The sequence below is a fragment of the Notamacropus eugenii genome, chromosome 1 (assembly GCF_028372415.1).
Source record: "Notamacropus eugenii isolate mMacEug1 chromosome 1, mMacEug1.pri_v2, whole genome shotgun sequence".
Classification (NCBI taxonomy): Eukaryota; Metazoa; Chordata; class Mammalia; order Diprotodontia; family Macropodidae; genus Notamacropus; species Notamacropus eugenii.
The window spans coordinates 106,872,351-106,898,382 of NC_092872.1; the positions used below are offsets into that span (position 1 = coordinate 106,872,351).

General features: G+C 36.1%; 1 protein-coding gene across 1 annotated transcript in view; it reads left to right on the forward strand.

Moving 5' to 3' along the window:
• The window catches only part of TMC1 (transmembrane channel like 1), a 135,910-nt gene that overhangs the window by 97,244 nt on the left and 12,634 nt on the right, over positions 1 to 26,032 (forward strand). The window contains exons 13-15 of the mRNA XM_072611640.1: positions 623 to 751; positions 15,355 to 15,422; positions 20,441 to 20,680. Coding sequence (XP_072467741.1) covers positions 623 to 751; positions 15,355 to 15,422; positions 20,441 to 20,680 — 437 coding nt within the window. The remainder of the gene's footprint in view (positions 1 to 622; positions 752 to 15,354; positions 15,423 to 20,440; positions 20,681 to 26,032) is intronic.

A 26,032-nucleotide genomic window follows, 5' to 3' on the forward strand; every position in this document is an offset into this window, starting at 1 on the left:
TGATTAAATTTTTGCAAAGGAGTTTACATATATCATATAATTTGAATCTCACAACAATCCTGTGATATAGGTAGTATAGCTTTTATTGTTTTCATTTTACAGATGAGAATACTGTGGCTCAGAGAGTTGAAATGACTTGACCATTGTCAGACATTTAATAACAATAGTTAGTAATTTGGGGCAATTTTAGGTTTCCAAAACACTTTTCATATAACTCGTTTTATCTTCACAACAACCCTGGAGGTAAGGGCTTTTATTGTGCCATTTTACAGATGAGGAAACTATAGCTGAGGTTGTTTTTATCTAGGGTCAGTGTCTGAGGCAGAATTTAGTCTTAGACACTCAAAAGTCTCTATTTTGTCCATTGAGTCCCCTAGCAAGTATGAGGTAACATTCAAACCTAGGATTTCCTAATCCTCTTGCTACCCACTATTCCAAAGAAGAATATTTGTTTTTAATATTGATAATTCATTACATGACAATTCGTTAGATTATGAGCTTCTTGAAGGTAGGGACTGTCTTTTACCTCTTTTTGTATCTCTCTTGCTTAGTACAACGCCTGATGCATAGGCACTTACTAAATGTTTATTGATTTGTTGATTGACTGATGATTTCTCAACAGGAATTTGTGCGACTGACTGTGTCTGATGTCCTGACAACCTATGTCACAATTCTCATTGGTGACTTTGTAAGAGCCTGCTTTGTCAGGTTTTGTAATTACTGCTGGTGCTGGGACCTGGAATATGGCTATGTAAGTACTGATCTGGCTTCCTTAGCACTCATTAGATTGTTTCAGGGTCACTTGTTTCTTTTTACCTCATCACACTGAAGAGAAGAAAGTAGCTCACAGTTTGTGATATGGGAATTGCCTTTCCAAACTATAAATATGAAATGTTTAACGCTGCAAGTGATAAAATCAAAAGACTGAGGAAAAAAAGAAAAATCAATCCTAAATTGCATCACATGTTATAGTCTAATCAAATACATCCAGAATCATGAGAGCAAAATGCATCTAAGGAGCACAGAGTAGGGTAAGGAAGGTAAGGTTCCCAACTTGTTGATTAAGATCAGTTTTGAAAATGTGGTAGATTATTGAGTCGGCAGTCACTGCCCCTACTTTCCCCTTTTCCTCCCCAACCTCTTACATTTCTAAAAGTGAGGCAGGGGGTAAATGGGATGACATCAGCTATGTTACCCTCCTTGGGTCTATTTGAAATGTTGATAAAGAATTCTGGCCATGGCTTCTGGTTTTATTTTCTTTCCTCAAGCTTTTGGGCTATTTCCCCTGATAATTACTATTCACACCACACACCTCCAATCCTTTCTAGAATTTGAGATGAGGCACAAAGTGCACCCTTGCCACAAAAGGCTGAGACTCTCAGTCTTTATACCTAGCATTTCCACTCCTCTACTCTCCATTCCCTTCCATCACTGTTGCCATCAAGTTATTTCCCTGCCTCTAAAGAATTACAGATGTTATTGAGACTGATATTTGCCCTATTCCACGTGTCTTTCCATTAGGATTATACCAGTAATGTTGGACCTATGTCTTATCTAGAATCATCATAATGTATATTTCAATTGATCATTTGATCAACAAACCTTTATCAAGGACCTGCTTTGTGCCAGGGGCTATGTACCATGCTATTAGGAATTTAAAGACAAAAATGAAATGATCCTTGACCTCAAGCTGTTTACACAAGATAATTTATCAGGGGAATGGAGAACTAGCAGCTAAATGTTTCAGAAGGCTCTCACGTAGGATGTAGAATTTAAGATGACCTTTTTGAAGGCAGCTAAGTATTCTAACAGGCATAAGTAAAGAGAAGAGTAGCAGGTTCCAGACATGGGTCATACTCTGAGCAAAGGCACAGTGATGGAAATAAAATATCTTAGGTGAGGAATAGCATGGAGGCCAGTTTGGCAAAAAACATAATTCATTGTAAAGTACTTTACGTACTTTATTCCATTTGAACTATACAATTAATTTCAACTAACATTTATTAAACGACTGCTGCAAGTTATGTACCAGTGCTGGGCTGGCTGCTAGACATACATAGATGGAAACAATGATATTTCCCTAATTAGAATGTGAGCTTCCTGGAGGCAAGAAATACATTTTTTCTTTGTATTTTAAGTGTTTAACACACTGTAATCAATACATGATTAAAAAATGCTTGTCACCTGTCAATGGTTTGGTTGATTAAAACCAGTCCCGGACCTGAAGCAGGTAGTACAAGTTTTCTTTTTCTGTTTTATAGATGAGGCAACTGCGGCTCAGAGAACTGTAATTTGTCCATAGTCCTTTAGCTGAGGTTGAACCCAAGTCATTTTTTTTACTACTCATACAATTGATATGACTAACATCACTTAGTAGCATTTAAATGAGTAACAATCACCCCTGGCCATGTGTAGCCACTGAGTCTATGGAAAAGGCCACTCTGATTGTATATCTGTCATAGTTCCAAGTTGGATCCCATTCCTGACTTTGACCACATGCCATCTGTGAGGTCATCACTGTTATCCTTGCTCAGAATGCCTTCCCAGCTCAGCCAAGACCAGTTAGCTAATGCTCTTTGGTGAATGACAATGAGGTAATGCTATAGCCCCAGGATGCTGCTGAGTCTCCTTTCCATTCCTTGCCACCAAGTACTTGGCTGGCTTGGTTTCATTTCTGTTTTTCTTGCCTGATGCAACTATACTCTGACTTAGGCATCACAATGGAAGTTTCTCCACCTGGAATTTTATACCATTGCCTGACCTTTGGCTTATTGCTTATTTTCTTCTTAAGTGGTAGAAAATGTGCTGCAAAAAATGAAGTCAATAAAACATGACGTAGATGCATAAAAGCTGTAATTAAATGACTGTAATTTATTATTTATTGAGTGCTGATTGTATTCTTGGTTCTGGAGAAAGTACAGGAGAAAAGGACAAAGTTCCTGTCCTAGGTCATAGAAAAGGAATTAACCCCCTGTCTTATCCTTCCGGTTTCTGCTAGAGAGAGGCTCTTGGACAGAGGAGGAACCCTATATTATGGCAATCAAACAGCCCTAAATACTGACCTTCTGATGTGGATTCTTTTTTATTTCTATGATTAACCTGCTATGTTAGGAGTTATATTGTAGTAGAAAGAATAGTGAATTTGGTATCATTGGACTTGAGTTTGATGTCCTAACTACTTGAGTAACCTTGGCTTACCCATTCCACAAACATTTATTAAATCCTTACTATGTTCAAGGGACCACATCAAGGTGCTGCAGGGAATGCAAAAATATCTTTGCCTAAACAGAGTCTCTAGTGAAATGGGAGAAATAAAATAAATACACAAGTAATTGTAATGGGGGACAGAAAACTATAAATGCCAAAAGGAAGAATCAATATTTTATTTAAAGGGATTCATGGTATAGTTGATAGAGTACTGGATTAGGAAGTTGACTTGAATATTGCTTACAACCTTACTAGATATGAGACCCAATCACTTAAACACTGTTACCCCCTTTTTTAGGAGATGGGGTGTATCTTCAACACGCAGAATGGTGTCTGTCACATTAGGGCTTAATAAATGCTTGTTGACTGAAATCTTTAAAATAAGAATCAGATAGCATCCTGAGTTTAAGTTTCTTGTCTATAAAATGGGAAGAGTGATAACAACTATCCCAGCAGTAAAACATCCAATCTTCATGGTGGAAATGACACCTGAAACAGATCTTGAAGGAAGAGAAGTCTTTTTCTGGATAGAAATGTGCTGGGAGAAAATCCTGGCTTTGGGAATGACCTTTACAAATGCAGAAGGCAGGAGGGGACAGAAGGAGATCAGGGTTGTACTCAGTAGTACTGTTGGACAAGAATATAAAGTATGTGTAGGAGAATAAAACAAACTAAGACTGAAGTGGTAGGTTGGAGGCAGATTGCAGAAGACTGAACAGTTTCTTTTTTATTCTCTTGCCAAAGAGAAAACACTGAAGGTTTTTGAGGCAAGGAGTCATTTAATCAGAGTTGTACATTTGGAAGATTATTTTGGCAAGTATAGGGATGAAGGATCAGAGAATAGAGAGACTGGAGGCAAGGGGACTAGTTAGGAGGCTATTATGAGATAGGGATAATAATGTCTTAAAGCAACAATAGTATGTAAGCTGCCACTTACAGAAAGATTTCTGATTTGCAAAGTGATTTACATGTTCTATCTGATTTGAGCCTTACAACAGCAGTATGAGATAGGTGCTATAACTGTCTTCATCTTGGAAAAGAGGAAACTGAAATTAAGTTGTTACTTGCTGAGGGCCACATAGCTAGTAAGTGGCAGAGCCAGGATTTGAATTCTGACTTTCCTGACTCCAGTGTTCTCCAACCCATGCTATGTCAGAAATATTAGTGAAAAGGACAGATTAGATAGCATGAATATAGAATTTTTAGACCTTGTAATTGATTTGATATTACATAGGGCAAGGAAATGGAAGAGTGAAAAATATATATTCTAAGGTTGCAGGGAATGAAAAGGTCTATGGTGCCATTAATAGAAACAAAGCATATATCTACATATCTGCATCTATACATATATAGCCAGAACATATATAATGTATGTCTGTATGTATGTACTTGGCCATATAGACATTTTCATATGTTTATATATGTGTGTACATATGCACACATACATATGCAGACTTTTCATTTTGTGGAAGTGGATGAAATTGACAATGAAGTGAATGCAGATGAAGAAGCAAAGGAAAAAGGAAAGAGGAAGTGAAGAAGAGAGAGAGAGAAAAATAGAAGAGACAGTGAAAATGAAAATAAATTATCTATATTGCTAGGTAACAGAAAAGATTAGAAGATTTGGCAGTCAAGGACACAAGGGGAGGAATTATTCTTGGCAAGAGGGTATCTACTTCCCTTTTATAAAGAAGGTGTACCACCAAATTCATTTATGATATAAATATGGTTCTGATACCTAAACCAGAGACCCACAAGAGAGAAAGAAAACTAAAGATCAATATCCTAATGAATGTTGATGAAAAATTTTAACAAAATACTATCAAAAAGATCACAATAATATAGTACAAAAATGATACACTATGATCAGACTTGATTTATACCAGGCATTCAAGACTGGTTCAATATTAGGAAAACTGTAAGCATATTGACCATATCAATAACAAAAACAATAAAAATCACATAATTATTTCAATAGATGCAGAGAACTTTTTTTTAACAAAATACAATTACCATTCATGTTCAAAAAAACCACTAGAAATCATAGGAATAAATGAACCTTTAAAAAAGAAAAAGGTAGTATCTATCTAAAACAGAGGGCAAACATTATTGATGATAGGGATAAACTAAAAGGCTTTTTGACAAGATCAGTGGTGAAACAAGGATGTCCATATCACCATTACTATTTAATGTTGTACTAGAAGTTATAGCAATGACAAGAAAAAGAAATTTTAATGAATTAGCATAGACATCGAGGAAAGGAAAATACCACTTTTTGCAAATGACATAATGGTTTACTTAATGAGCCCTAGAGGTCAACTAAAAAACTGCCTGAAGCAATTAACTTCAGCGAAGTTGCAGGATATAAAATAAATCTATACAAATCATCATCTATATATTACCACCAAAACCCAATAGAAAGAAATAGAAAGAGAAATTCCATTTAAAATAGCCATGAACAATATAAAATCATTGGGGGTCTACCTGCTAAGACATACATTGGAATTCTATGAACACAATTACAAAACACTCTTTACACAAATAAAGACTGGTTTAAATAATTGGAGAAATATTAATCGTTCGTGGTTGGGCTGAGCCACTATTTAAAAAAATGAAAATACTACCTGAATTAATTTACTTGTTCATTGTCATACCAATCAAAATATCAAAGAATTATTTTATAGAATATAAAAAATTATAACAAAACTCATCTGGAGGAACGAAAGATTAGGAATATCAGGAGGAGAAATTTTTTAATAATTACAAAGGAATGAGTCCTAGAAGTATCAGATTTCAAATTATATTACAAAGTTGCAATCATCAAAAAGATTTGGTACTGGCTAAGAAGTAACAAGCTTGATCAATGGAACAGCTTAAATATGCAATATACAAAAGCAAATGAGCACAGTAAACTAATATTTTATTAATCCAAGGATCTCAGCTATTGGAGCAAGGGTTCATTATTTTTGGGAGAAAATCTGCTGGAAATTTGGTAAGTAGTCTGGAAGAAACTTGACATAGACCATCATTTCATACCATATATAAAATAAGCCCAAAATGGGTACATGATTTAGACATAAAGGGTGAAGTCATAAGCAAATTGGGGAGGGGGGGAGGAAAGAGGAAATGAAAGAAATTACCTATAATATCTATAAATAAAAGAAGAATTTATGACCAAACAAGAGATAGGTAAAATGAACAATTTTGATTACATTAAATTAAAAAGGACTTTTTTTTTTTTTGCATAAACGAAACTAATGAGGCTAAAATCAGAAGAAAAGCAGGAAATGGAAAAAATCTTTGCAGCAAGTTTTTCCGATAAAGGTTTCATTTTTCAAATATAAAGGGCATACAACCAAATACATAAGAATAAGAGTCGTTCCCCAATTTATAAATAGTCAAAGAATACAAACAGGTCATTTTTAGAGGAAGAAATCAAAATCATATTTTAAAAATACTCTAAATCATTTATAATTAGAGAAATGCAAATTAAAACAACCTCAACTTATATTCATCAGATTAAATAAGATGACAGAAAAGAAAAATTACAGATATTGGATGTAGAAAAATAGGTATAAGAATGAACTGTTGGTGGGCCTATGAATTAGTCCTACCATTCTGGAAAGCAATTTGGAACTATGCCCCCAAAGCTATTAAACTGTGTATATCTTTTAACCCAACAATACTGCAAAGAGATAAAAGAAAAAAGAATAAGGACCTATATGTACAATAATATTTACAGTGGCTCTTTTTATGATGGCAAAGAATTGAAAACTGTGGGGATACCCATCAATTGGGGAATGGTCAAATAAATTCTGGTATATGAATGCATTGGAATACTATTGTTCTATAAAAAATGATGAAGGAATGATTTATCAGAATCTAGGAAGACTTTTATGAACTGATGCAAAGTGAAGTGAGTCATCCAGAAGAACAATTTGCACATTAACAGAAATATTGTAAAGACAATCAGCTGTGAGAGATTTAGTAACTCTACTCTACAGAGTGATGTACCACAGTTCCAAAGGACTCCTGATGAAAAATGCTATCTACCTCCAGGTAGAAAATTGATGGATTCAAAATGCAGATGGAAGCATTTTTTTTGTCTTTCTTTTCTTTTTCTTCTTTTTTTTAACATGGCTAATGCGGAAGTTTGTTTTGCATTACTTAGTAATTGTAACAAGTTTTGAGTTTCTTGCCTTCTCAATGGGTTGGAGAGGGAGAGGTTCTGGAATTGTAAATAAAATAATGTTGAATGAAAAAAATGACACCACCACCACCACCAAATTCCCATACTTGCTTTCTTTTTGCATTTGCATATGAAGATGGAGAATTGACCTTTTTGTTAGGATCATTCCATTTTGTTTGGGACAAATTGAGCATATCTTAAGTTTGATTACAGCAAAATTTGTAAAACACTTTATTTCTCAGACAAGCATTTTAAAAAATACATGTTTTAAGAGATGCAGTATGGAGTAGTGGATAGAGCCTGTGTCTGAGCCAGGAACACCTGAGTTCAAGTCTCTCCCCTGACATACTGGCTATGTGACCCTGGGGCAAGTCACTTAAACTCTTAGTGATTTAGGCAATTTTCAGAAATTGTAAGCTTGATGAAAAAACACTGACCTACATTGGTAGAGGAAACTTTCTCACCCAGGAGGTGAAGTGTCTAGTGGGACAGTGGATAGAGCTCTGATCCTGGAGTCTGGAAGTTTGAGTGTAGATCTGGCCTCAGACACTTATGAGCAGTGTGACCTTGGACTGTTATTTGTTTTCCTTAGTTTCTTCAACTGCAAAATGGGAGCAATAATAGCACTTATCTCCCAGGGTTGTTGTGAGGAACAAATAAGATGATGTTTTTAAAAAAAAAAAAGCAATTAGCACGGTGCTTGTCACATATAAATGCTATATATAAATGTCCTATATAAATGCTTACCCTCTCATCCCCCAGGAGTTCCCTATATCAGTGCAATAGTAGACCAGATCTGTATCCCCATTTTTAAAAAATTGCTTTGGGATCTCAGGATCCAAACCCCTTGAGTTTGTATATAACAACCTCCTGTAAATAGGGGGAAATTACATGCAACTGGTTTTAGATGTCTCCCCATGGCGGAGTTGCCTGCAACTAAACAAGGAGAAAATTGTTGCAGGAATAACTACTTTTTCGTTTTCTTCAGACGGACTATTTTGTCTTTTTTAGAACTCGGTGCCTGGATACACATATAGGGTAAAAAGTTCTCTTTGCAGAGACATAAACTTCTTGGGAGGGAGATAAGGATTTCCTGAACGGGGACTGTTTTATATATAGACACAGGTACTTTCATATTCCCCCTACATGTTAGGAAGAAAATCAACACTATACACACCATTAGAGCAGATAATGCTAAACAAATTGTATCTGGACTGGGTGGATTTGAAGTGACCCTAGACATTTGCAGGTTTCCACTTCTTTCTTTAGAGTCCACCATATCAGATCTTGTTCTCAGGGTGAGGAAATTATTTACTGGTAGCAAATTACTAAGCCATGTAAAGTAAATTAATTTCTCCAGACACCTTTTCCAGGAAGATCAATAGTTTTTTAATTGCTCTAATAAGAATTCATTTAGTCTATATAAGTGAATAGTTTGCTCCCAGAATGTAGTTTAGCTAAAGGTCAATTCCTTAGAAATTCCTTTGGGTCTAATGCACCAGTCCTGGCCAAATACAGCTTAATTCTAAACTTCCCTGATAAGGAAATCTGAGTCAACATGGTACCCACTGTTAGACCCTGGAATAAAAGGTTATGCCAGAAATATCACAGAGTGGAGGCCTTATCAGATGTGGTTGTCTAAGGAGTAGTGAACTGTCCCAATCTGGAAAGGGCAGTCAAAGCTCCAATGCTAATCAGTAGTGGGATCAGGCCTTTGAGTAGCCCCTGCATACAATAAGTTCTTAATAATTGCTATTTTGTTCATTCATTCACTCAATCTTTTCATTGACTTGATCTTGCTCCATTATTTATTTATTCAATTAATTTATACTAAATGCCTACCCTGTGCAAGTCAGGGGGTTCAAATACAAAATGAAAACTATACCTGTTTCTACTAATGCAGGCACCTGCCAGTTGGCCTCCTCTGTTGTTGCCCACAGCATGCCTAATGAAGGTCGAAGGGCCCTTCATAACTAGAGAAAGTTGATTCCATGTAGTATATTTTTTTCAGCTATTTTGGGATTTATAAAATGTGTTCTACCTCAACCATTTTTCCACAACCATAATCATTTGAAAGGGAGTATGATGCAACTATTTCTAATGAATTTTACCTTAAAAAACAAAAACTAAAAGAAAGAAATGTTTTATAAGGCTTTTTCAAAATGACTTCAAGAGAACTTTTGACTTAGAAAATCATTGACTTCTTAAAAAATGAGTTCTGAGCTTTGCGAAAGGAGAAAGAAACCAAGGTGGACTCTCAAGTTTAAGTCTGGATAGAGGCAAATCCAGAGACACATTTCTGTATTGGCCATGGATGTGGAAAAGAATGATCATCAAACCCCACAATCATATAATTTTAAATGACTTTATTGCCAACCTTGTCCAACTCCCTGATTTTACAGGTGAGAAAAGTGAAGCCTGGCCAAGTTAAAGCCCTTGCTCAAAGTCATATAGCTGGTTAATAGTTAAGCTGGGCCTGGAATCGTGATTTCTTGTATTTCAGGACTTCCTCTGTAAGACACTACTTTTCATAACATAATTATAATATGTTGTGGAAGAATTCTAAGTGTTATTCCTCTCCATCAGGCAAATTAGATCATTAAAGACATTACTTCAATTACTGTGTTGCAGCCACAAAATCACACAATCATAGGATCTCAAGACTATATTATATTCATCTGGTTTGGAGGGGTGGGGTAAGGGGCTCATTACTGACTAGAAAGTTGATCTCATTTCAGCTGGCATTTTGGAAGCTTTTGTACTTTTGAGAGCAAAGGAAACTTGCATTGAGAAATTTGTACCATTCTCTTTCATTTTCCATGAGATCAATTCAGAATGTCAAGCACTGTGCTAAGCAGGCAAAGGTTGCCTGTTCCATTTCTAGACTAGAAGAAATAAGAACACTGGCCTATAACCACAGATGGCATAGGATGCCCAGTGGAGATTCTAACAAATATGCACTGTGGTCCCAAAGGATTCCATGAGAGCGTACCGATGTTCCTGGGTATGGTGTAGTAGATAGAGTGCAGAACTTGGAGTCAGGAAGTCTAGGGTTCAAATCCTACCCTTGAAATTTGTTGTATAACAGTGTACAAGTGAGTTAACCTTTATGACTTTAATTTCCTCATCTGTACAATGGGATAAATAGTACCTGGCATACATATCCCTCAGGATTGTTATGAGGTCCTAATGAAACAAATTTAAATCATTGCTGATATTTACACAGGGTATTGCAAAAGTCCTAGTGCAATTTTAAGTTACTGTGTGTATTCATCCTTCATTGCTGAAGACCATGCCATCAGAGACATTAATTTTAAGTTATTATAGCAATTGTAACCACTAGTGATAAAATGCAAAAGTAAGACCGTTTCTGACCTCAAAGACAGCATTCTACTGGGAGGATAGGGCAGCTAAGTGGTGCAGTGGATAGAGCACCAGTGCAGGAGTCAGGAGGACCTGAGTTCACATCTCACCTCAGACACTTGACATTACTAGCTGTGTGACCTTGGGCAAGCCACTTAACCCCAACTACCTCATCCTGGGTCATCTCCAGTCATCCTGATGAATACTTAGTCACTGGATTCAGATGGCTCTGAAGGAAAAGTGAGGCTGGTGACCTGCACAGCCTTCCCTCACTCAAAACAAAGTGAAGTGCAAGTCATGTCATCATTTCTCTGATGGCATGGTCTTCTTTGGAAACGAAAGACAAACACACACACTGGGAAGATATAATGTGTTTGCAGAAAAGTAAAAGAGAAATATATATATATGCATTTTGTGAACACATGTACGCATATCACATGTACACACAGGCTTATTTGTATATACATAAATATATGCATATCTTGCATGTATATATTATACATGACATAAATTTCATTTATTCATTGGTGTAGATATGTACATGTATAGGTGTATATGCATACACATATGTGTGTATGTGCATATATGTATTATGTATATACACACATAGTATACATACATAGGTGTGCATATGTATTATGTATGTACATGTGTATATATCCAGAGAAATTTGGAAAGATCAACAAACAGTTGGAAGAATCAGAAAAGGCCTTTTGAAGAAGGTGATACTTGAGGAGTTTGATTTTCATGAAAGCAGGTGAAGAATTCTAGGCATGGATGTGTGAGATAGAACATCCTATGCAGCGAACAGCAAACAGACTAGTTTGATTAGAACCCAGTGTGCATAAAGGGGAGTAATACATTATTATCCTGAAGAGATATGCTGGAATAAGATTGTGAAAGCCTTTAAATGCTAAACATTTTACATGATAAAATTTACATGATAACTTTATTATATATTCAAAACGAATTGCAAGTTGTACATAATAGATTCACAGATTCATGTGCAATCATTTTTTTATTATACTACATTATGGAAATGCTCGTCCATAAATTAAAATAAAATTTAAAAATGCTTAACAAAGGAAATTTTTTATGCTAAAATAGGGAGCCAATGGAATGTCTGTAGTGATGAAATGATATAATTAGACCTGTCTTTTAGGACTATCAGTTTTATAACTGTGTGGAAGAAGGATCAGAAAGAGGAGAGGTTGTATGCAGAGAGACCAATTAGGAGAGTGTTTCAATAATCAAGGTGAGAGGGGCCAGGTGCCTGAACTAGGGAGTCTATGGGATGAGTGAAGAGAAAAAGGATGGATGCAAAACAAAATAAAACAAGAGGTTGTAAAGGCAGTACTGACTAGTCTTGGCAGCTGATAGAATGATAGGGTGGGGGAGAGGGAAAAGCTGAAGATGAACATGAGATTCCAAAAGGCGAAGCTGGCAGAATAGTGGTGCCCATAACAAAAATGAGAAAGGGCAACTTTAGTGGAAAAATTACTAGATTCTGTTTTGGGCATGTTGAGTTTGAGATGTTTGTGAATCATCAAGGTAGAAATGCCCAGCAAAGATCTGGAGATGTTGGACTGGAGCTCAAGAAATAGATGAGGAGTAAATATGCAGATCTGGTATTCATCTGCCTATAGTTAGATGAATCCATGAGAGCTGATGAGAAAGCGTACAGGGGGGAGACAAATAGGGACAAGAGAGACATAGACAAAGAAAGAGCTAAGAAGAGGGCAAGAGCCCTAGGGAATACCTACATATAGGGAGTGGGACATAGAAGATGATCCTTCAGAAGCTACCGAGAAGAATAAATCAAACAAGTCAGAGGAGAACCAAAATACAGCAGTGTCTAATGTCATGCTGCCTCTCCATTGGAAAGTGCTTTCCAAATTCTGAAGCACTATAAAGGTGTCAGTTATTACTATAAAATATGACTAATATTTGGGGGGGACAATGCAAAGCTCATGTTACAGTGATGCTAGATTATTAGTGTCATTTTCATAGTCAAAGAAGAGTGCATTCATTTTTAGTTTTAGACCAAAGTTGTCATATGCCAACCTTTTTGAATTTTGCCATTGCTTATATTCAAAGAAATGTATGAAGTATTGATGCACTTTGCATTTTCCATTAGCACCTTTACTAGCAACTTGATGATGCTCTTTACCAAAAATTTACATCCTGTCCTGGGGTTTTTAACACACAAACACTTGGCATTTCTCTTATTTGGCATCTTACCATTTCCCTTGATGATTTAAAACACCATTAGTTATTCTTTGGTTTAGTTCTGTTACACAATGAAAAATTCCTGCGTCTGGGACTTGAGAAGATGAATATAATTATGCCCCTTTGTTTGTTTTTAATCATGGGATTAATGCCTAGAAAAATCTATCAAGTAGCATAAATTATTGGAAATATATTGTCAGGGATAGTGCTCTTTACCTATAATTCCCAGCTATTTTTACAAATAGAAATAATAGAATAAAATATAAGCTCCTTGAAGGTAGGGACTACTTTATTTTTATCTTTATATCCTTGGCACCTGGTCCAATGCTTGGCTTTTATTGGGCTCTTAATAAATGTTTGTCAGAGCATTTATTGACATAACAAATCATTCATTTACTGTTAAACAAATGCCAGTTTTCCTAAAGTGCAGACCTAATCACGTCACTGCTTCTCAATAAATTCTACTGGCTCCCTTTTACTCCTAGTCTCAAATGCACACTGTGTTTGGCTCTTACAGCTCTTCACAACCTTACCCCTTCCTCTCTTTCCAGTCTTGTTATATCTTACTTCTCTCCACACTGTGGTGCAGCCATAATTACTTATTTGCTACTTCTCACACAATTTCCTTCCTCTGTACCTTTACATTGGCTGCCCCTTACGCCTCAAGCTCTACTTTTCCCCTCAATCTCTAAAATTCCCTGATCTCCTTTTAGGGACAATCTTCTGTAAGAAGGCTTCCCTTCCAAGTTAATCTTGTATCTAATATACAAATATGTCTGTATAATATACATATAATATGTACACATACATACATATTAATACATCAGTTACACATGTGTGTATATACATGTATGTATATGCATATGTGTATCAGTTATAGTATGTATTATGCCTATTATGTAAATTCCTTGAGGCCAGAGACTATATTTGCTTTCCATTGTTTACCAAGTGGTTAGCATAGTGAATGGCCCAAAGTAAGTGCTTAAAATACTTCCTGAGTGATTATTTTCCAAGCTAAGAATCTTTCCCCCTAAATCTACTATTTCTGAGTTCATTAATTCTGTAAGTAGCACCACCATACACTTTATTTCATAACCTTAGACCTATTTTTTTATGAGAGGCAGTGTAGTACGATGGGAAGAGTCCTGCATTTGGAGTCAGAAAGAGACTTGGATTTAAATCCCAGCTCTGATATTTACTTGGTCTATGACTGTGGTCGTCACTTAAAATTCCTGAGCATCAGTTTCTTCATCTATGAAATGTAAATAAAAATAACATAATAACATATGCATCATGGATGTGTTGCAAGGAACAAATGAGACAATGTTTGAAAACATTAAAGGCAGTAGTCATTGTTTCAGTCATTATTGTTATTTCCATTTTCATCTTATTCAAAGGAGTTCAGCTAGGAATGCTTTGGGGCAAAAGTACTATCCAGTCACTCTTTTATGTTTAAGGTTCTATGGATTATTGTATAGGTGAACAGAATGACTTTATTAGATACATTTTGGGGGTTTAAGATCATTTTGTATAATAAGCTCATTAAACAAATCTTTGGGATAACTTTAGTAGGATATAGTTTAGTCTACCACATATGCTGCCCTTTCCTGCCTCCATGCTTTGTTGAGACTATTCTCTAAGTCTGGAGTGCCCTTCCTCTCTTTTTTTCCCCTCACTGAACCTCTTCCCAGCCTTCTAATGATCAATGAGAATTCCAAAGGATCATTGTTGAAGAATGCTGCCCACCTCCTGACAGAGAGGTAACGAACTCAAGATTCAAAACGAGATGTGGCCAATGTGAAAATTTGTTTTGCTTGACTAGGAATCCTTGTTACATAAGGGTTTTTCTTTTCCTCTTTTTCTTCTTAGAAGGCATGGCATGAGAGAGAGAAGAAATAAATTGCTTGCTAGTAGAAAATAATTAGCTAAAATGTCAACTGAAATGCTATTTCTTCTTGGGTGTCTTCCTTAATCTCAGTCATTTATTGCCCCTTCACATTTAGATTTCATGTAGTTCTTGACTTAATAATTTTCTAATGAGTTTATCTTATAATGTATGTTGTAAGTGTATGTTTTATATACCTTTGTACCTCCCCATTGGAATGGAAATTCTTTGAAAGCAGGAAATGTTTTATCAAATTTTTGTATTTCCCTATGCCTATATGTATTTCCCTATGCTCTGCACAAGGAGTTCCTTAATGAATTATTGTTGTGCTAGATTATATTCTACTCTAGTAGTATTATTTTGTTAGTGTTGAATGTAATTGGCAATTAATTGTCTTGCCCTTGCCTGCATGACAGTATTCACATGCTGTGTTTGGAATCGTTGTGAGCCTAAACTCATGAAAATATTTGTCTCCTTTTAGCCTTCTTACACAGAATTTGATATCAGCGGCAATGTCCTAGCATTGATCTTCAATCAAGGCATGATCTGGTAGGCAAAGTGTATGATTGTTTAGGATTGGAAGGAAAATATAAAAGGGCACATGTCCTCACATAATACCATGACCTTGAATCAAAGGATACTATACTCCGGGAAACAATCTGACAGTTCTCTGCACTGATTACAAAATTTCTATGCTTGAATCACCTTGGAAACCTTGACCCTCCAAGGCCGTGTAGCATCTGTTTTGCACAGTCATCTTTCTCCAGATGTTTCCGAGAGGATGGATGATGACCCTGCCCATGGGTCTGCATGGCAGGACTTTGTGGAAGTATTTTTCAGCATTTTTGAAACCAGGAACAATATGAGGAATTTTACCTGATCACATTATTGCCACACATATTAACTATGAAAGTTGTCAAAAAATGTTTAAGTAACATTTCCCAATCTGACTTTATTACAAGTCATTTTTTTGTCTTGACCTTTGATTTCATAAGTAAAGTGAACTCTTCTGTGTGGAAACTTCTTTCTCAAAATAGATTGACAATTCCTCTGTAACAGTCTTAGTTGCTTTGAGCAAGATCAAGCGAGTTGCCCCTAGTGAAGAGATGAAGTGACTTTCCCATCATCATACGTATATACGTTACCAATATATGTTAGAAAGAAGACTTCAGCTCATATCTTCATGACTCAAAGACCAACTTGTTACACACCTATCACACCGCTTCTCATGTAATTGTTACAAGTATTTAAATAACAATGCTTTTCATAATAACAAAAGCTAACATTTATATAGCACTTACTCTGGGGCAGATATTGTGCTAAGCATTTTACAATTATAATGTCACTTGATCCTCATAACAACCCTGGAAGGGAGGTGCTATCATCATTCCCATTTTACATGTAAGAAAGCCAAGGCAATCAAAACTTAAGTGATTTGCCCAGAGTCACATAGCTAATGTCTCTAAGGCTGGATTGGAACTCAAGTCTTGTTGACTCCAGACCCTGTGCACTATCCGCCTAGCTGTCCCAAGTTCTCAATTGCTATGCAAGTTTTAGACTTAGAATAAGAATTCCAGTCCTCCTTTTGCAAGATATTAGTTGTGCTTTGGATTCCTCATTTATTAAATGAAAGGTTTAAGCTGGTAGATTTCTAATTTCTCTCTTAGTTCCAACAGTTGATGAATCCATTTCAGTTGTCATGGGGCATGCTTCTTTGTCAAAGGTCCAGTGAAATGCTGGATATTTAGTTTTCAACCAGTTTCACATGGAGACATCCATATCAGAATGGGTTCAAATGGTTAGCTCACACACCATGTTGATATACTTTGTCAAATGAAAACAGAGGATCATAGATGGAGAGGTGGAAGGGAGTTTAGAGCCACCTCATCCAACCTCTTCATTTTATAGTCAGAGAAACTGAAGTCTATAGACTTTAAATGGCATGGCCGTTACAATTAGTGAATGAGAAGAAGAATTTGAACCTAGATTCTTTGACCTAAAGTCTATATTCTCCTCACTAATTCTCTTCCTAAACCTTTAGCAAACTGGCAATGAATTTCTATAATGGAAATATATTTTTATTGTAGAAACTTTTAATTTAAAAAATGAAATCCAATGATATACTTCATCTGGTTGTCAAGAGTAGTCATTTTTAACTCAAGAGTACAAATAGTTATGGTTGGTCCATTTTTACTGTTATCACACCATACATGTCCAACAAAATATCATTCTACTAAGTGGTTATTCAGACTTCATGGAATGTGCTGATAATCAACTGTAAACACTTTTGGAAGAACCTTCACCTATTGATTAAATATTTAAATTATTTATGGTTTGAATGATTGAATCACTGTGTACTGTCAGACTGTTTTTTTCTGTTAAATTTTAAAATCATCTTGCTACAGTAATATGAGAAAAGAATGTCAACAAGGTCACTGTGCTCTTCTATTTTCAAAATCCCCTTGCACCAACAGATGATATAGCTTTAAGAAAACGGTAATAGTGAAGATTCTGCTAATTTTCTCCATTTATATTTTAAAGGAAAATGCATTTTTTGTACTTTAGTTTTCTAAATTGTCAGAAGTAGCAGTTCATTCAACTTCAAATGATATCAAAAGAAGTGGCATGCAAATTCTATATCATGACTGTTTCCTTGATTGAGAGAGGAAACCAAGACTGCTTAAGATTGTTTATGGAGGGACTAATTAGCAAAGTGGGAGAGGGAGTCACCACTAAGCATTCTGGATATCTCAGTCCTTTGCTGTGTTTCTATAGATTGGTACTCAATGCTAATCAGGTAATTAAAAAAACACACACACACACACACACACACTGCCCAATAATACAAGTTTTTTTTTTAACGTCCAGCTCTTATAGAAAGTCCAACTCAATCCACAAGGCCGACTTACTGTCACTTGTACAACCATATGTTATATATCTACAGGCTACATTCTGAGTTAAGACAACAGATTGGCCTAGACTAGAAATCAGTTTTTGTTGTCTGGAAAGCTGTCAAAGTAGCTGCTTGTCTTGGTTGGTAGTATGTTCTGTCTCTGGACTAATTAACCCAAACTTCTTTACAATGAAACCATAGCTAGGCCTTCTTCCTAAAGTCATGCACTATCCCCCCAATTCTCTTACAAATGTGCCTGACATTCTTGGATAACTCCCTTTTGGAAAACAGGTGGGGATTCTTCTAAAGGAAGATGGACAATAAACATGAGTAGTGCTTTGAAAAGCAGCTGTACTGCCTTTCAGAGTGTGGGTGCATTTATGTCCTAGGGATCTAAAAGCAAAATGGTTTGTTCCTTTTAGACTTAGCCAGATCCTTTGCTCAGATCCTTTTTTCCTAACTCCCAGGAAGTCAGTAGGGGGTTGAGTATACGAACACAGGAAAGCCAACCTTTCTAGCACACATTCAGATAGTCCCACACAGTAGTACTGATGATTTCTGAGGCAAAAGGGCAGAGGACAAGTTTTGGTAGTGTACCAAAGGAAGAGACAAAAGGCTCCAGGGATTTTGTTTTCAGTCCAGATTGTAAGGGGAAAGATTCAGTTACTGATGTCAGAGGTGATGAGTTGGTTGAATACTTAATGCTATTGAAATAGCATTTATGAGAATAGTCCATTATTATGTTGTGATATAGAGATAAAATGATTAGCAAGTCTTTATGCTTTACATTTGCAATCAGGAAGGACTTTCCAGTTAGTTTGATTGGTTATTTCATTAAAGTTATACATCTCTATTAAGTTGGTTAGCACTAAAGCACAGAGAGAGACAGAAGGCTTAGATTCTATATCTGACTTGGTCATTGATTCTGCGACCATCATTCATTCATTTAACCTTTTGTACATTAGCTTCCCAACTATTGAGTGGTGCACCTCCCTACCTCACAAAAGTGATGAAAATAAATAGACAAAATGATCCATACTTTGAACTTTTTGGAAGAAAGGTGTTATATGAAGTCAAGGTATTACATTTATTATTTTTAGTAGATAAATGAGGATACCAAGGTAGTAGTAAGACTTTGACTCCCTTGTATTGGGAGTAGGTCACTAGACGACGATTCCTTAATTGTTGATTAATGATTAATAAATGCTGAGTTTTTATTTCCCATCTATTCTCTCTCACCAATTTCTGTCTTCATTCCTTCCTCTTTTCCTTCCTCCTTCTGTCTTTTCCTCTCTTTTCTCCTTCCTCTCCCTTCTTCCATTCCTCCTTCCCTCCCTCCCTCCCTTCTTTCTTCCTTCCTTTCTTTTCCCTCTCCTTCTATTCTCTCTCTTCCTTTCCTTCCTCTGTCTCATCTTCTCTTTCTTTTTTTCCAATATTTCTTCTTTTATCCCTCCCAGCTTAAAGTTGTGAACATAAAACAAACACTACCCATTATATTACATTATAGGGTTTGATAACTTAGAAAATTGTCCTCTGCCTCCTAAACCCAATCCTTCAATTTAAAATTTACTTTTGAGAGTATTCACTTCATGACTTCATGTCATTAACAAAGTATACTGTTTTTGCCATTTTTTAAAACTAACGTCCCTTTGTTCTAGTCATATTCAGACCTTTTAAAAGGTAAATTTGGTGGGGAAAAATCAATTTGATCAGTTATTTGGCATAATGTCAATAAATAAACCCAACTATTGCCATTAAAAAAAATTGGGTGGGTTGATATTATTTAGATATAAACACTATAATGTCAAAACACAAATGACTCCTGTTCCTATTTTAGGTGATGATCCAAATAACAGTCTAAAAGTCCTTTATGAAGTTGGGGTAGGTTAAACTTGTAAAGAATAAAATATTATGTATAAATGTGAGCTACCTTCATTATTAGTAGCAGCAGAATTATTACTATTATTCCTGGGTTTTTTTAAAAGGTCATTTCTTCCTTATCCCCCTCCAAAAGGACACAACTCTCATTTCATTTAGGAGTAATAATAAAAGACCCATGAAGATTCCTTTGTAGCTTGGAAGGTTTTCCCTAATAAAATCATTGAAATCTATTTTCCTAAACCTATTAGCTACATCACCTGAAACTGACCTGTTGTAACTTGCTCCTGTTTGGAAGAGTTGTTTAAAAATAAATTGTTTAAGTCTCGATATAAAAAGAATGAGATTCTCAGTAGAGGAGAAAGAAATAAGCTTCCTTTTAGTACTAACTGATTTCAAAGATCCCTTCTACCTCTAACATTCTGTGATCTGTGATCTATGAGGGAAAAGAAAGATCTACTTTAGTCATAAAGAAGAAAGAAAAAAACTAATAATTATATGGAATGTTGGTTAATTACTTTGATTATAAAATCCTTTCCTGACAGCATATATAAAGATATTTGTGAGGAAACACTTAATAAAACCATAGAATAATATAGACCATATTGGGGTGGAGCCATTATAATATGTAGAGGAAAGATAGACAAGGCCAGCTGTTAAATTTATTTAAAATAAGATTGAAAATGACCACACAAATTTTCACCTTTCCCAACAGGAGGGTGATATAAAATGGGTGCTTTAATGTGGGAATCAGACTCCAAAACTGAGTCATATTCTTTTGTTTGTTTGTTTCTAGGATGGGGTCATTTTATGCTCCTTGCCTTCCAGCTATCAACATACTCCGTCTGCATACATCCATGTATTTTCAGTGCTGGGCTGTGATGTGCTGCAATGTCCCCGAAGCCAGAGTCTTCAAAGCCTCCAAGTCTAATAATTTTTACTTGGCTATGCTTCTGCTCATTCTCTTCTTGTCTACAATGCCAGTGCTGTATATGATTGTCTCCTTCCCACCATCTTTTGACTGTGGCCCATTCAGGTACCTTACTTTTGAACCTCTGTTTTTACTTATTGTAAAATGAGATTGCTGTACATTTACAAGCTATAATGTTATTTCCCCCTCCTACAGAGGCAAAATTGTTTAGAAGGGCCTAGATTCAATAAGTGAGTTCTACTGCCAGGTTTATTTGTGGTCTCACTGAAGAAACCATATCTAACAAATTCCTTAACTGTTCTGGGCTAAATCTCTGCCTGAGAGAAAAGTGAATAGTGGAGCAGAGACCCTTCCAATTCAAAGGGTAATGGAGGCAATTAGGGGCATTATAAACTCTGGGTTTTCTTCTTAGGGCACGTTACCCAAATTCCCATACCACCAGGCAGATTTTTCAAGGTCAGCAGGTTAGGTATTTCTTCCTTGCCTCCCAGAAGTATAGAAAGTGCAGGTTATCCCAGAGGTCACTCATTATCCTTTAGAATGGTACAGCTCTGATTGTGAGAGATAATGAACAAAAAGTAGGAGCCTACATTTGTGAACAGAAGTAGAAAATACAAAAATGAAACAGAGAGAGAGAGAGAGAGAGAGAGAGAGAGATTGAATAACCTTAGTTCAACCAATCAATCAGCATTTAATTGCCTACTAAGCTCCAAGCATGCTGTGGTTACAAAGAGTTGCTGAAGATACAAAGATAAAAATGAAATAGTTCCTGCCTACAAGGAGCTTTTAGTATATCATAGCATATATACATATATATGTATATGTGTATTGTGTATGTGTGTATGTGTATGAAAGACAGAGAATTGCAAGGGAGAACGAGAGGGAAAGAGGGCATTAGGAGCTAGAGGTATGAAGAAAGTGGTGTTTCAGTTGAGACTTGAAGGAAAATAGGTATTCTAAGAGGCTGAAGTGAGGAATGCATTCAGACATGAGGGACAACTATTTCAAAGGCATGGGGATGGGAGACTTGTGCAATTGTTGGGGATATTACTGAACTCACATTTAGGGCTTTACATTTATCTATGTTAAATTTATATTATTAGATTAGTCTGTAGAAGTCTTTATGAATCCTGAGAGAGATGGGGGAAATGATGCTGATTTCCTCACATGCTCCCCAATTGCCAATAGTAAAATTCTGTTGTCAGTAATCAGAAGAAAGCATAAGTAAGAATTCCTGCCCAATTTGCAGATTTTTAATCATATTCTTATCTCCATAACACAGTTTAAATAATTGATCCAATGATTGAGTAAATCTATATTTTGGGCAGGGCTAATGAATTCCCTGCAGCTCTGTTAGGAGTGATCAAAGTCTCTGAGTACTGAGAAAGTTGGTCACTCATTAGCATGCCCTTGATGGGTCACACCTTGCTAGTGAATTGGGGTCATCAAATGAAATCTATGGAACAAACATGGTTGTAGTAGTGTTTGCATCATTTTTTCCCATGGTGTCATAATGATTCCAAAATGCAAACTGAAACTCTTGACTTTAATAAGTGTAAAATAGCTCTCGCCTCATGAGTAACCCAACTAGTTGAGTCTCTGTGGACTCATTTGTCATCCCCAAGCAAGCGATGCTGAGTAATGAGTTCCATTTCTCAAGTGGGCTATCATAAATAATATAGAGAGTGACATCTGGAGGCTAAAGATGAAATTGCAGCCTGAGACTACAGAATTGAGTCTTAAGAAATCGGAATTTTGTAACCCTCTCAATCCAATAGCTTTTTAAAAAGCTTCTTTATTTCTCTTAGAGAGATGAAGTTAACCCAGGTAACTTTTTCTGCATGATAAGGTTCCCTGGGAATGAAAAGATTGTAGGTTTTAGAGTCAGAGGTCCTGGATTCATGGGTTCATTCTGTCAGTTACTAGCTGCATCCTACTTGATGAGTCATTTCAGATTCCTCATTTGCTTCGGAAGGTCATTAAAAGGATAAAATGAGATTATATGTAAAATTTTTGCTAAAAAATTATATAAATATCTAATAGTTGTGCTTAAAAATCTCAATTTATTTTAACAATTGAAAGGTTCCCCTCATACACCCTAGAAAAGGATTTTAGCTATCAACTTGGTAATGCAGTATGCATGTTCCAACAACTTTGGAGTTAAATGACAAGATAATAGTTACGGCGAGCTCTGCTGAAGCAATTTAAGGTTTGCAAAGCACTTTACAAATATTTCAATATTTGTAAAGCACAAATATAGGTGCTATAATTATCTCCATCTTACAGATGAGAAAAATGACACAGGCAAAGGTCATGCAGTTCTTGAGTGAGGCCCTAATATCTTCTGGATTCCAGATGACGTGGTTTTATCTACTGTGTCACCTATCTGCCAAGGCTCAGCCTTGAACCATTACAAACTGTGTCAGAGGTAGACACTTTGCTTTTCTGAATCTCAATTCTCTCATCAGTAAAACAGATATTGCCTATTTATGTAGAAATTAATAGATATTAGATAATAGACATTAAACAGATATTGCGAGGTTCAAGCACAATAATCTAGGTCAAATATTTTTCAACAATAAAGCTCTAAAAATATATAAAGATCAGTTCTTCAATATATCAAAGATCCATTTTATTGGTCTGGGAAAACTTGGTGCTTAAAACAGATCCCAGCCCTCAACTAACTTAGTAAATAGTCTTTGAGAATTGTCATGGCTGAAAAATTAATTATCCTTCAGGCTACCTGGTGGTGATACTCTCTAAGTTTTATTCAACAGGGCCTTAATTAGCAGATATGTGGTCCATCATTGGGCCCACCCTTGAGATAGTTCCATCTTGGTAGTACCCAGAAGAGTTTATACCCTTCTGGAACAGCCTTTGAAGACCAAAGATCTCCTCCATGCCATAGTAAGGCACAGAAGTCATCCTTAAATGGAAAGATCATTGTTTTCATCATAATAATTATCCATTCAACCTCAGGACCCTATATTGAAGTGTTATCATATACATCCTACCTTCTCTAATCATTAATTTAAAAAGTACTTTACGTATCTACTCTATTTTGATTCTAACAACAATCCTATGAAGGATCTACTGGTTCTTCCCCTACTAGTTACAAACAAAACCTTCGCTTAACCATACTTTGCCCTGAGTCTACCATATTATATCTTTTCTCTTGGGTAAAGCCAAATTCCTTGAAAAGAGAAGTCTACACTTCTCATTTTATTTTCTCACCTCACATTTATTTCTCAATGCCTTACAATCTGGCTTCTATCTTCATGGCTCAACTAAAGAGCTACTTTCTCCAATGCTACCAAGTGTCAAATCTGATAGCCTTGTATCAGCTCTTGGTCTTCTTGACATCTTAGTAGCACTGACCACTCCCTCCTTCCAGACCTTCTTTCGTTCTTGAGTTTTCATGGCACTGCTCTTTTCTGGTATTCTTGTGACTTGTTTGGATAGTTACCTATTTGTGGACGTATACCATGATTTTGTTTTGGGACTTCCAGTCTATAATTACTCATTTGCTGATATCATGGCTCCTATGGATGTAAATCATATGATCTCTATGCACAACTCCTAAATCTGTATATCCATATTCAGTTTCTCTCCTGAGTTTACTTCTTTCCATCCTTCCTTCTTTCCTTTTTCCTTTCTTCCTTCCTTTCTTCCTCCCTCCTTTCTTTCCCTCCCTCCCTCTTCCTCCTCATCCTCCTCCTTTTCTCTCTCTCATTCTGTCCAAATTGAATGTCATATGGATAGTAGTCTCACATACTCACTAGGTCCTTTGTTAGGTGGTCTATTTTTTCTTTCAAGCTGATCACTTTGTGCAATCTACTGTTTCTACATTATTATTGATTTCTTGGCTTTGTGGTTTAGATTCACAAGTTGAAAAAAGGTCATTTTTTTCCCCCAAGAAATACATGGGGAGTAGAAAATAGTTTTTTGAGAACAACCATTCTTGGAAAACATTGTCTGTGTTTTGGTGATCTTCAACCACATTAAGAAAGGAATAATGTTCAGGAGGAAGGTGATTGTTAAAGTTACCCCAAAGTGGAATCGACTGCTTCAGGATATTGCAGTTTGTTTATTACCAGAAGGCTTGATGTCTATCAGGAATTTTTGAAAAGTGGAATCATTCTAGCCTGGGTGGAACAAGATGGTTACTAAGGTATCTTCTAATTCTAATATTCTATGATTCTTCTGTGATCTTGGTAAATTTTCCCAGCATATGACCTATAGAGGTCATCTGACAAACTCGCTTCCTGATAATTAGAAGTACCTGAAGAGTGTACATAAATTTGAAAAAGTGAGAGATTTTAATAGAATTGGTAAAATGATGGCCTGTGTCCAAGGGAAAACTTTTCCCTCCACTTGTCCCAGTTCAAATAGGGTGCACACAGATTGGTTACTTTTTGAATAGTAGACTGATTTAGTAAAGTGAACAAGACCTCCTAATTTGGCCAGTAAAGACTTGATTTTGGAAGACTTGACCAGAGTACAAAAGTGACTCAGAAAACGATTCTGGCAGACTCTGTTAAAAGATCTGTATGGAAGTACAGTCAAATGATGAGCATTCTGACTTGTTTGGTGGACTCTATAAATTAAGTAAAGCTGATGTGTTATGACACAATGCTTTGTAGATGTTTTGACAATTGTCCATCACTTGGAGCTTTAGAAGTCTTTCCTGGATGTATGTGTAGAATCCATTTAAGATTGCATAGCATCTTGGGGAAGAAGGTGGGAACAAGAGGGAGAAAATTTAAAACTTATGGAAATGATTGTTGAAAACTGAAAAGAGATAAATTAATTAATAAGAAAAAAAGAAAAAGAAAAGAATTCTTTCCTGGGTCAAAGAAAAGAAGAAACCTAGAACTCTAGAGATAACTACATCCCCTAAGCTATTCTCCACCAGGCTTTAAAATGTAGCGCAAAGACACTCTGGGTAGCTAGTAACATGACCTAGCATTTATTTATTAAGATTTGCAAAACACTTAAAAAATATTATCTCATTTGATCCTCACCTAAGGAGGCAAGTGCTATTATCATCCCCATTTTATGATATTGTTAAGGTAGACAGAGGTTATGTGACTTGCTTACGGTCACACAGCTAATAAGTGTCTGAAGCTGGATTTAAACTCAGGTCTTTCTGACTTCAGGCCTTGTGTTTATTCACCATACCACCCAGGTAGGCAGAGATTATATGAAGTTGCTCTCTTTCTAATCCACATATCATACTCCCAGTTATGTGAGGGCTGTAGAGTAATAACTCTCATTATTCTCATTTTATAAATGAGGGAAATGGATCTGAAAGAGGTTAGGTGACTAGATGTCAATAGCTAGTAAATACTGCAGGCAGGATTCAAACTCAGACCTTCTTGACTCCAAATCCAGAGTACTGTGCACTATGCTACCTGGCTGGCTCTAGAGAAAGAAGGAAATAACTTTTATCATCTT